We start from the raw sequence: 13,307 nt of genomic DNA, 5'->3' as shown, positions 1-13,307 counted from the left end.
AACTTTTTTGTGTTGGCTGTGCTATAACGTAATGGCAGAATACTACATCTAAAACAAGATTTGTTTTTATTTAAATAATTAATAATAATTAATAATTAAAAAAGGACTTTTAAGTTTCTCATGAAGAATGTATCCACTTACAAAACTTTATCCATTACAGGAATGCTAGTGATTGCAAGCATTATATGCGATAGATAGATAGATAGATAGATAGATAGATAGATAGATAGATAGATAGATAGATAGATAGATAGATAGATAGATAGATAGATAGATAGATAGATAGATATCTGCATTTTATCACAGCCCTTCAAAGAATCCACTAATGCCTTACACTTTAATAGCTTTTATTGCCCAGAAGGTTAGACCAATTAATGACATGTATTGACCTTGTCTTGGCTTCCCAAAAGCACCATAGCACAAACATAATCACAAGATGGACAAGCAAACATTACTCTGAACTCTCCAATGGTTAAAATTGTTTTAATGCTACTGTGGGATTTAGTAGTAATACTGAACAATAATGCACTGGGCACTTCACTCCCAGCTCTGCACTCAGCAGAAACGAAGGCCTTTAAAATGTCTATTACAATTTCAAATCATCTCAGCATTATTTTTTTATATTATTTTTATACCTCCACTTTGTACCTTTTGACCACACTGCTCTTAGCTATACATTAGAAGTTAAATATGCAGACAGAAGTCATACTGCAGACGAGGAGCACTTTTTATCCTTCGGGCAGCTGACATTTACAAGTCAAACAAGTGCATATAATTGCCATCAGAGAGTTAAAATAAATAAATTAAATAAAACAATAGTGAAGAGCGAATGGGCATATTGATGGGCTTAGAAGGAATCATCATCTCCCTGAGGCTTCTAGGGTTTCATGCTAAGTATCTCTGCTCCTCTGGATTTTAAGTGCTGTTCGATGAGAAGTAGACAGTAATTGCTGTGCATGCTTTTTATTACTGAGGTTCAAAATGATGGCCTCCTACGGTTTTTGGCCCAGTTGCAAATTGTTAAAACATTATCTTAAAAGCAGCTACTAATCGATAATGTGATATTTCAAATTCCAAAGCATTTTTTTCCTCATAGCAATGCTACTAAAATTGAACACAGAAAATACACTACAATCTCCTTGTGTTATTGGGGTGTAGCCACGATGGCTTAATGTTGTTGTAAATTATACAGAGGCCTGTAAATGTTGACCGTAACATCTGCCCAAAAGAAAGGATGTATCTGTTTGTCTTGTCCAATGATAAGAACATAGACCTGTGTACAGCAGAGATTAAACAGAGTCATGGATGCTCTTTTGTGGAAAGCTTTTATCTTCTGAAGCAAAGGCAGTTTTAGGTTATGCATCTTGGTAGTGGTGATGAAAGTGGATGTTATGTAATAATGTAATAAATTGAAAAAGTAGAATATAAACAAATAAATCAGCACTAGATATAACCTGTTCAAATACGTTTATCTTCAGTAAATCCTGGTCAGGGTCATGGTGGACACAGAGCCTAGCCTGGGAACACCAGGCATGAGGTGGGAATACACCCTGCCTGGGATGCTGGTCCATTTATAAAATGTTGTTGTCTCATGCTGACTAATAAAACACATTTCCTCAGCACTCCAAATATATCTGTTAAAATTGACCCATCTATTTAAGCGTAATACAGAAGTAATTATGTGGTGTTAAGGCATGTTCATTAAAGCAAAGGCAGACTATATATAAACCATGATTAGGTTGTAGTTTGAAGCCTCAGAACACAACACAAGTGATTATTATAGGTCATCCAAGTGAACAGATCAAGGTTTTGGGTTCAAGCCAGAACAAATTCGACTCTAAATAGCTCAGCAGAACCCAACTGGCTTCTTTTCATCTCAGACCAACTGTTTGTTAATTAATTAAAGTATTAGTTGTCAGCTAAAGCTTAAGCAGATATTCCCATTTTTGATATGTACATGTTGGTGATTATTGTTAAAAAAAAAAGAGAGAGAGAGAGATTTCAGGCCTGAAGATCATAACTTTGGTACGAATTCCTAAGATATTTTACTCCAGCTTGATTGGAAGCTAAGTAATCTGTGTGAAAGGAAGGCACAATGTCTTGTCACCTTGTCAGCATGGGCAGAAATCTACATTCAGCACAGGGGAAGAATCACTAGGTTTTGAAGGCTCCTTGGCATCCCCGTCCCTCCCCTCCTTTTTACATTGTCTGTATTGTTTCAATATGGACAGGGCTGTTGCACGCACTGCCAGTGTTCCCTTTCTCTGACCCAACACTCATTCTTTGAGTTCAGCCTCTGCTCTCGCTGTTATAGATGGCGTTTCACCAACTATGGGACCTCATCAGTGGCTGTTCCACAGTTTTGGGGGAAGGGAATGCTTGCTGTCGAATACCTATTGTAGCTCATCTAGTTTGGTCCAGCTAAATTATTAAAAAAGTACAGAGATTTTTTTTCAATCTCAGTGTGCTTCTTTATTCCGAATGGCAAAACCAGCCATAGTAAACCACCAAATTGCAATATGAGCCCTGTTTCCATATTAAGTTACCAGTTTGGTCCATGCTAATTATAATTTACCTCCTGCCAATCATTTTGATCTGTGTGTTTATTTTATTCAACACCAGGAGTTGTAAGATTGTTATGGCTGTTCACTGGAAGTAACCTGATTTACAGCTTGGTATAGACTTTTAACATAACACAGACTGAAAATGGACAGCTGTATAGGAACAAGAAGACTGTGCATTACGTGCACCAGCATTGAACACCAATTCCCAGAGTCCCTCACCCTGGCCCTGTCTTCACCTCTTTCTCATTCCCTGGACCCCAGCAGTACAGAAGTACTCACAAGCTCCTAAAATAGCTTATGGTAGAATGGCTTGTGCTTCAGTGATATGATCCCAGCTGCTATTGTGCTGAGTGAGAGCACTTTCTTTGACAAATTCACCAAGTAACTGCATGCTAGGGTCCCAATTAACCTTAAATGACAACGGTATTAGACTGGCACTCTGTATTTCAGAATATCATCGATTGGGATAATGGTTTGTTGGGTACATTATCATATGGTTGATGCTGGTTGTATGCCAGGTGCTGGCGGGATCTGCACATACATTAAGCTTTCACTGCATATCACATCTCAATATTAACAGTAAACCTCGAGCACAATTCAATTCCTAGAAGAAGCCTGGAAGACAACAAGGTCTTAGATTGATAAATATATATGGTTTTAAAAGGTTCTGGCGTCATTCTAAAGGTTAGAGTAGGATACTGTAAATAGTTCTAATCAGTGGAACATTGCTTTGATAGCACATGTTTGCATCGCTGATTGTTCGAGAAGAAACTGAGGGTGCTGTCAGTACAGCAGCATACAAAGCCCCCGTTCAAGACGAAGTCAAGTGGGGCCCATCCATTAGCACCTCCTCCATGGCAAGGTGTCTGGGAGCGATACAGCCCATCATCCTACACCCTCACACTCATAGTGGCCTGGCACCAGACATTGCCATCCTCAGGAAAGCAAAGCTGCTAGGAAATGGGATAGGGGCAGTGCCATGGTTTGCTGGCGCCACTGGCCTCTCAACTCACCCATGCTGACAGTCCATCACCTCTTCTGGTGGACCAATGACAGTTTGAGGTGTAAGAGGTGTTTCACCTTCGCTTTTCATGGTAGGAAATTCTGGAAACATGATGGCGGCAATAAAATGATTCCATGTTTAGAATTAAAATAAACTTTATTACACACTACTCGTGCAATGGAATTCCTAATGACGCTTTGTGGAGTAGGGATATTATCAAATATGAATTCATTAATTGTCATGAAAAGATAATGTCTTCTAAGCAGATATGAATACAGATACAAAAAGGAGGTGGGCTACTTGGTTTTTAATTAGTTTGTTTTTCTGTCTATTGTCAGAGGTTTGCTGCAGTAGCCTGACCTGGATGCTGTTAAAAAAACAACAACAACAAAAACATATTTCTACCATATTTCTATATAAATCAAACATAAATTCAGAAAATAAGTCAGCTTTTATTCTTACTCTAAGATCCATATATCCTGTGGAGAAAAAGAAAAACAGAAAACAGAAATAATCTGTTAATAATCTATCTGTCAGAAATAATCTGTTAATAATCTATCTGTCAGAAATAATCTGTTAATAATCTATCTGTCAGAAATAATCTGTTAATTTAACTTTTTTGTGTTTTTCATCATTCTTAAATGAACATCTTCCGTTCTTTTATCTTTTTAAAATGAAAATCTTCCTGAAAAATCATGATCATAAAAAAAAACTGAAGTAATTCAGAAATATGTATATGAGGTTGCTATATTTGTCAACTGTGAACAATAAAACAATGTTCTCCAGTGTTACCAGGATGACATTTAATCTATTGAAGGGTTCATATTTAATAAATCTAAAAAAATATGCATAGGCCACACCCACTTGAAGTTCAAATCTGAATAAAGATCAAGATATTGCTAAAACCGATCAAAAAATGGACAGTCCGGAATCAACGATCGCTTTATTCTTTTCCACAGGAAATGTCCAGATGGTTTTGTCTGTAGGAAGACAGGACGTAATCCGAATTATGGCTACACCAGCTTTGACACCTTCGGCTGGGCATTTCTCTCTCTCTTCAGGCTCATGACACAGGACTACTGGGAAAACCTATACCATCAGGTCTGCATCTTCACAGAAAACTCTATTTCATGTGATATTTCTGGGAGATAACTCAAAAAATTGCTAATCTATATAATTTTTATGCTGAAACTAATTCTTGAATGAATTGATTTGGTCAGACGCTACGGTCTGCGGGAAAGACCTATATGGTGTTCTTTGTGGTGGTGATCTTCCTGGGCTCCTTCTACTTGGTGAATCTGATCCTGGCGGTTGTAGCTATGGCTTATGAAGAGCAGAACCAAGCTACCCTCGCTGAGGCGATGCAGAAAGAGAAAGAGTTTCAGCTCGCCATGGAACAGCTAAAAAAAGAACAGCAAGTATGTGTGCACTTTGCATGGAGGTTTCTCTTACTTAAGGTTAATTGGAAGATTCCATTATATTTTTTCGTACTTCATAACACATAGTTTGATATATTATGGTTTCACTTTACTTTTAAAATATAGAACCGTTTTTTTTTTAGTGGTATTAATCCAGACATCCAACAGAATTATCACCCTTAATAATTTTTAATACATAATGAAAATTCTTTGATATTCCTGCCTTCATGTTTATATGCCTCAGTGTTCTCAGCTTGATCATTCACCTCCCTTATCCCACCGTGCCTTACAGGCAGCTCACAAATCTCAGGAGACTGAGTCAGTGTTGGCTCCTGACCTGTCTCCCTTGGCTCCTCAAGAAGACAAAGAGCACAAGAACAGGAAGAAAAGCCTGAGGCCACTTTCAGAAGAGATGGAGAACAATGGTGATGAAAAGTCACCAAAGCAAGATACTTTAGATGGAACAAAGGTAGATTGGTGTCCTTGATAAAACTGATAACAATTAAGAAAAATATGTTTGAAATGGTGACACTCACAAAAAAAGCTAAATTCTTGAAAATTTATAACAATTTTGTCACTTCGTTTTTATGAAAAGATATAAAGGATCACATTTCCAATAAAGGCTGTGTTAGTGACCATAGCTTTTTTTAACTTTCATGATATTTAAGAACATTGTGCTCCATAAATTAAAAATGACACAAATTTCTTCTGAGAGATGGTGATTAAAATGATTGTTTGCCATTTAAGACATATTAAATGCCAATAATCAATGATGGTGAGTGAAATACAGTGTAGAAACAACTAGCAACAATACAGAGCAACAACTTTCTCTTAGAGATAAATCACTTGGTATTTAGCAGAATGTCTCAGATGAGTCTGTTCCTTGTTTTCAGCAATCAAATGCTTTGGTGGTGCGAACTCTGTCGTCCTGGACCAAACGGGAAAGCCAGGCCAGTATCTTTAACTTCCGTCTAAGGAACAAAGAATCTGAAACAGATGCCGACGACGAATTTAGCAATCATGGTGATCCGGATAGTCATCCTGGTTCTCTTGTCTTGCCCTGGCAAAGGAGACGAATTAGTGCACAGAGCACAAGCAGCCATGGCTCTCAGGTCTTCTACCCCAGCCTCAATATCAACGGAAAGCTGTTTGTTGCTATAGATCAGAACGGCATCTCAAGTCCAGGACCGCTTACCCCTCTGCCATTACCAGCATGCACCATGGAGAAGGTCAAAGAAGAAAGTGTAAGTACCTCTGTTGTACTGGCAAATAGTATAAAAATTTTAAGATTCAACAATATTTCATGAAGTTGGGTTACTTCTAAACAGGGCAATGAAAAATGTGATATGTTGACATCTTATTTGACCAAAGAATTCTTCGAAACTTTGAATATGGTTTGGATTGTATCTGGTCAGTCTTAGTCTCATCACCTGGTAAAAGTTGCTTATGGCATTTAAACAAAAAATGAGTCAGTTTTATCTTGCTGACTAATTTTCCCAGGTTTTCTGTCCTATGAGAGTGTAAGCACTCTCCCCTGTTTTGCCAAAGACCATCACTAATATTTTATATGATTACAAACTCACTGGATTAACCTGATATCTGTCTCGCTGTAACACAAAACCTGATTGAAACATGACGTTTATTGTGAGAGCAGCTCACTCTTAGATATAGCAAGGATTTGGACATCTTTAGGCACATTTTTACCAGTGGATTTTTATACTGCTCCTAACACAACATGATTATTGCAGATATTCTATATTACCAAAAGTGATTAGACACCTGATCATCACAACCATATCTTCATAGTTGGAAGTACACAATTGGATAAGATGTCTTTTTAGGCGGTAGTGTTACAGTTTCCTTTCACTGGAGCTAAGGGGCCTGAACATGTTTCTGCATGCCACTGTGTAAGTGTCCCACACAAAGCCCCTGACCTCAACCCCAGTGAACACCTTTGGGATTAACTGGAACACAATCAACTGCACCTAAGACCTCCACATCAATGTCTGATCACACTACTGCTCTTGTGAACTTGTGAACAAAAGCCTTTTCTGAAGAGTGGAGATTATTATAACTGCACAGGGGGATTAAATCTGGATTGGGATATTCAAAAGCACATGTGCATTTGATGGTCAGGTGTCCATAAACCTTTAGCCAAATAGTGTTAATTTTTACCTTTTGTAAAATAAGTCATGTTAAAAACTCATTCATAATTATTTTATAAAATAATTAGAAATGAAAACATTTCTATTTCTGTTTTTGGTGATTTGTTATGTATAAAGTGTATACTAGATACAAATTTTAATTCATCCAGTTTAAATTCATTCTAAAAAAATCTCCAGTTTTTGTTTCAGCCACATTATAATGATCTAGAAAGGAAGAATAAAAGCTTCATTTAGCTCTTTAGTCTTGGAGAAAGACCAGGATATAGTACATTGTTAAAAAATTCATTCAAACAAAATTTCACGTCACTGAGGGACGAAATCCATTATTATTGACGGACAATAGAGGCGAGACCTTAATGGTTATGTTAATAAATTGGGATTTATTGACCTCCATTAAGAGCATTGTGAATCTGATGCAACTGCAAATAAAAGTAGACAAGTGATGAGACCTTTGTTGCTTTGATAATACTTTAACTGTTTATTTGATGTCCATTAGCAATTATGAAAGTAATTCTACTACAAATAGATTTAGGTAACTGCATTTGAATAAATAGACAATATTTAATATCATATTTGAAGTGACAGTCGATCTATTTTAAGTGCAAACACACCTGTATTGAGACGCCAAATTCTCAACTCAAACCTCTTCATAAATGAACGCATAGAGAGTATGACAAGCTTTTCCAGGGAAACAAAAGCCTCTTTCTCCAAACCACCCTGGTTAATGTCCTCAGTGACACATAGCTTACTCATGGCCCATTCAAAGCTTTCCTTGAAGCGTTTATTGCTCACAAGCTCAAATAAGTACTATATATGCCTTACTAGCAATTAACTGTGCATGTGATTGCATTAATTGTGTTAATACTAATAACTATTAAACGGTAATTAATTGGATTAAGCTAGTAAAGTAAACATGGGCATTATTTTTGAAAGTACTAGATAGAAAGATGTGTTCTAATACACTGAGTATCTAATTTGCGAGACAGACAGGCTTTTCTTTTAAGGCGTTTATATTGAGAATTAGTGAGTAGGATGAACTTATAATACTGGTTTTCGGATAGGTGTCTTGTTTTTTAATCTGTATGCATTTACATTGAGAACATTAGTGTGAGGGATTTGAAGTTGTTCTTTCTGCAAAGAAAAAGTCTTGAATGGCTCACAGGTTAATCAGGAGCTCTCAGGAGACCTGACAACCTCTTCCCTATCTGATAGAAATGAGCCGGGGGAGGGAGTGAGGATACACTGTTGTCTTGGCGATGCAGCCATGGTAACATAGCAACAGTTGAATAGGAGTTGTGGAGTCTCGCCGCACACACATTGTCTTTCTCACACACATACACACACACACACACACACACACAGGAGAAAGGACCACTTTTTTTTTCCTCCAAAATAGCATGCGTGGGCGTTCTCGTTGCCAGTGACAAAGTGACTTTGCGTCATACCTTTGATTACCTGGGGTCAAATAAATTTGAAATAATCGGCGAGTCCCTGCTTAAAACAAGGCCTAATATAATTGATACTGAAACTCTTACAATTAATTAAAGATACCCACAGTGTTCTTGTATGGTTATTGTTGTTAAAAAAAGCTGTTTACAGATTTCCTGTGCAATTCTGTTAACCCACACACGTTACAGAGAATGTTTGGAGCGCTGTATCAGTAGGATACCTCTCTAATTGACCAGAGGAGCTGTTTGTCATTTTCAGGTTTTTATTTCTTCCTCGATTAAATGGTGCTTGTCTTAAAGCAGAATAATTAATGAACTCATTATAGTTCAGCTGTAGCATGTGCTTCATTTAAAACAAGCCACCAAAACTGGTGTGTGATCGTGTATTTTAAATGCGTCTCATTTCCCAAACTGAATTTTCATGACTTTCACGATTAGAATTGTTGATATGACTGTTAAAGTTTCACACCGTTTCTTTCCACAGCTAGAGCAAAGTGGCACTGGCTGACTTTTGTTGTTGTTTTATTGAACTCCATTCATATGACCATAGTCCTATTTGCCTTCTACAGGGATCACACGAGCTGAGCAGTACGCTCCTCCCACAGCTGTCCCTGGAGGGCCGAGACAGGGCGCTAAGTGCTGCTAGCTACCTCACTGACGCCATGGAAGGTAAGATACGCTGAGTGGAAATTATTGCCTCGCAGAACTAGTCCACAGACAGATTCCATAACCACTTCTGAAACACAACTGTCTTTTGTGTGGCACAAAATCTGCATTTCAAGTTATTTTGTAGTATCTCATATGTGAAATTATTGAAAGTATTGAAAGCAATGTCTAGTTAAGATAATTACTTATTCAAGATTGAATTTTACATCACTAGGCATACTAGTGAATCCGTGCTGATCTCACCTATTTTGGCACTGCAAGTGTTCATACTAAACGTCTTACCACTATAGATTTAAAATGTCAGCTCTGCCTTTTGGAGCGTGTGAGGACAGAAGGGCACCTCCATCTGCTCCCTCTTAAGGCGGTCCCCTGAGACTCCACTCTCTGTTGTTTTCAAGAGAGAGGTGTTATCCTCCATAAACCCGATTAATCATGAAACAGCCTGTTTGCTGCATCATCAGGACCTCACAAGAGGTCTTTCCCACTGTAGCAGCACTGTTCTGCTGTTCTTCTTTGAGAACCAACTTAAACTACCTCTCAAATCCATCAGGACTAAGTCATGTAGATAATGAGAGAGAGGACAGCAAAAAGGTGAGCGCACTCGTTTAATCCACGAACGGCTTTCTTTCTGCTTTGCTCTCACAAAAATGCTTACACTCGAGCAAAATGATCCTGCAAGTGCTCAAAACAGTATGTGCATACTCGAGATCACAGTACTAAAGAGAAATCAGCATGCATGTGTGCTCAGAGTCACCCTATTTACTGTTCTGTACTGTTTTAGATTAGTTACGAAAGTCATAACCGATCATAACGAACTCTAACCAATCGTTAAGAATTTTATCATAACATTTTATATCTATAGTGAGATTGGTTACAAAAGTCGTAACCAATTGTACCTAACTGTAACCAGTCATAACATCGGTTACAAAAATCATGACTAATCAGAATGGTGAACTCTTCCGACTACTGAAGTGTAGGCTAACAGACCATGTTTTATAGACGTGACATCAAATCTAGCCTGTTGGCCAGGAATTTGAAAGATAAGACTAGTTTATTTATAGGATTAATCCTATTAAACTATCATTTTGGATATAACCTTGAAGCATTGATGACAGTCTCCCACTCTGCTGGTGTAATACTGTTAGTTGTGTAAGCTTTAATAATGTTGCTTGTACTTGGGCTTATGCATTATGTAAAGCTCTTGCCTGCAATTTCACTACCATAAAGTTCTCCCGGGTATTTTGATATAATGAAGAACAATTTTCTAATACAATTAGAAGGCTAAATCAGTAATTGGCAAGTCTTTATCTGCTTATTGGTCTGTTTCATACCAAGCTGTATTAATCTGGCACTTAGCAACTAACAAACGAATGGTGTTACATAAATTACTAGCAAATCTTTCGAACACTTTCTGAAAATATATTTTTTTTTACTGTTCATACAAGATACTATTGAACACAACACACACACTAAGGTCATCTGGAATTATGAAAATTAGCAGTCATCCTTCAGCTGTACTCTAGATAAGCACAACTTGACGAGTGTATCTCCGAAAGCAGCTGAGTGGTTTCATGAATGCATTAAAACTACTTTCCCGTCGAAACAAACAAATGATATGAATTTCTAGCACAGCAATGCTGAATTCTCAGAAGGTGTTGCTTAATTGTCTTTAAGAGCGCAACTCAAACGATGGCTTCCTGCTGCAAGGTAAATCGCTGGTTTATATTAATGTACTTTTTCTAATATGTTTCTATAGTAACAACTTATACAGTCAATTGTACGACAGACTTTACATATGTTAAACAGTCTAATGTCTCTAAAACCAGTGGTTAAAAGTCAGAGGTAAAACTATTCCTAGTTTAAATTTTGAGCCACATAAGTGGCTAGCACATTTGCCTCACGCCTCCAGTGTTCGATTGGTGGTTTGATTCCTGCCTCTTCTCTTTGTGCCTGGAGTTTGCATATTTTCCTCATGCATATTTTCCTCATTTCCTAAAGGTTTTTTTTCCAGGTACTCAAAAGACATGTGTAGGCTGAATGGCATCTCTAAATTGTCTGCAGTGTATGAATGTGTGTGTGTATGTGTGTGTGTATGTGTGTGTGTGTGTGATTATCCCTTGCAATGGGTTGGCACCCTGTCAAGGGTGTCCCCAGTCTTGTGCCATGAGTCCCCAGGGATAGGCTCCAGTAGGATAACTGGTACAGAAAATGATGGATAATGTCTGCAGGATGGATGGCTTTGTGGTTTCTCAAGCTGCATTCTTTGTATTATTAACTTCAGGAGACAGAAAATAAGATAGGCTGGTGGGGGAACAGTGGTTTATAGGAGTTATAACAGGAACAAACTTGTTTTGCAGACATTCCACAACACTAAACATGACTATAATGTATAAAAATGATAAAGTTTTATTCTTTAATACATTTTTAAAAATGTTTTAAAGGGTAATTTGCTGTGGTAAAATGGATATAAAAGTCCACACAAACCAAGGTTTAAGATAATCAGAACTTTTTCCCATCTCATTGTGAAATTAGAATGTCTAAAAACAGAAAATGTTTTAGAGAAGAAAGGAAAAGTTAAAAGTTACAATTACCTAGTTGCATAATTGTGCACGCCCCTATAAAGTAACACTTTGTTGAAGCACTGTTTGATTTTTATTACACTACTCAATCATTTCTCTCAGTCCATCAGCATAAAACGGCTTGACTTGCAATAGGTTACCACGTTCTCTTGCAAAAACATTCTTGATCCATCATACCTATGTGCATGCTTCAAGTTACCCCTCAGATTTTTAGTTGGATTCAGGTCTGGGGTCAGGCTAGATCATGAAAAACATCAATCTTCTTTTGGTTAAGTCGTTCCTTCGTTGATTTTGATGTATGCTTTGGGTCATTGTAGTGCTAAACATAGAAATCTTCAGCTTATTAGCAGACACTTGAAGGTTTTGCCCTAAAATTGCCTGGAATTTGTAGCTAGTCCTCCAGCTTGATAAAGTCTTTTGGTGAATTTTTGCACTGAATTATGGACTTATTATACCTTTGGTCTCATCAGACCATTTGGCTACATGGTTTGGGGTGATTTAATTGAACTTGGATGCTTTTTGTGAGAAAGGTTTAAGGTCTAGCCACCCCTACCCCATAGCCCAGAATCATGAAGAATATGAGCGATTGCTTTATAGCTTTCCGGCATTAACAATATGGTGTCAGAGTTGTATGAGCTTTTCTTCTTCGTTTATTGAAACCTGTATCCATTTCTGATTGCTTGAAAGTTTATGGCAGGCTGAGAATGAAATCTGAGTATGAAAAAGTGAGACAGATGTGTGTGAGAGCAAAGCAAATCTGTGTGCGAGCCGCAGACATTTAAATGTACACGTGTATATTTGTGAAAGAAATTTGTGTGAGCGTACAGAATCCTGACATGTTATAGGACGTTATATGCACATTTAAAAGTTCTTTACCAAGTGCTATGAACTAATTAAGTTGTCTGCTGAATTGCTCGAGGCTTAACGTTTGCAAAATATCTGATACATCTAGGCATTCTTTTTCCGAAGCCATACTTCATCAGGCTGAGAAAGTGCTTGTCCGCCTACCTGATGTCTAAGTGGAGTGGGTGCAGGAATGTTCTGTCTCTCAAATTATTAGACAGCCAGGATATAATTACTAATATTCTGTGACACGTAGAAATGTGAAGCTTTAAAATAGAGGATATTAAAACAATTAGAAAATCTTTAGAATAAATATGCATTTGAAATATTAGGATGGAGAATAAAGCAACGTCTCACTAAACCAGTGTTATTAAAGCCATGTAAAATGATCCATATTGAACTAAAGTGCTGGTTGGATTGAGGTCTTATTTTGGGAAAGAATGAAGCGTTTAATGGTGGCACTTTTCAATTAGCAGTTAAATCGTATAGTCAAGATTCTACATGTAGACACTTACTTGACATTTAAACAAAGTCTAGTTTGCAAATGACTAAAGGCTTGTTTCTGTTTCCAAAGTGTAATAAAGTCATATTTAATAAAAAAATAAAGTCTCCCCTATAAAT

At 37.4% G+C, this 13,307-nt stretch overlaps 1 protein-coding gene across 4 annotated transcripts in view; it reads left to right on the top strand.

The window, feature by feature from the left end:
- The window catches only part of scn5lab (sodium channel, voltage gated, type V-like, alpha b), a 112,980-nt gene that overhangs the window by 39,415 nt on the left and 60,258 nt on the right, over window positions 1-13,307 (top strand). For all 4 annotated transcript variants that reach the window (XM_058392509.1, XM_058392492.1, XM_058392502.1 and 1 more), the window contains 5 exons: window positions 4,527-4,668; window positions 4,788-4,985; window positions 5,278-5,454; window positions 5,879-6,229; window positions 9,168-9,267. In XM_058392509.1, the coding sequence (XP_058248492.1) occupies window positions 4,527-4,668; window positions 4,788-4,985; window positions 5,278-5,454; window positions 5,879-6,229; window positions 9,168-9,267 (968 nt within the window). The remainder of the gene's footprint in view (window positions 1-4,526; window positions 4,669-4,787; window positions 4,986-5,277; window positions 5,455-5,878; window positions 6,230-9,167; window positions 9,268-13,307) is intronic.

This window comes from Hemibagrus wyckioides, linkage group LG01 (assembly GCF_019097595.1).
Source record: "Hemibagrus wyckioides isolate EC202008001 linkage group LG01, SWU_Hwy_1.0, whole genome shotgun sequence".
Lineage (NCBI taxonomy): Eukaryota > Metazoa > Chordata > Actinopteri > Siluriformes > Bagridae > Hemibagrus > Hemibagrus wyckioides.
The sequence above is the reverse complement of the archived record's forward strand: the minus strand, read 5'-3'. Positions and strand labels throughout refer to the sequence as shown.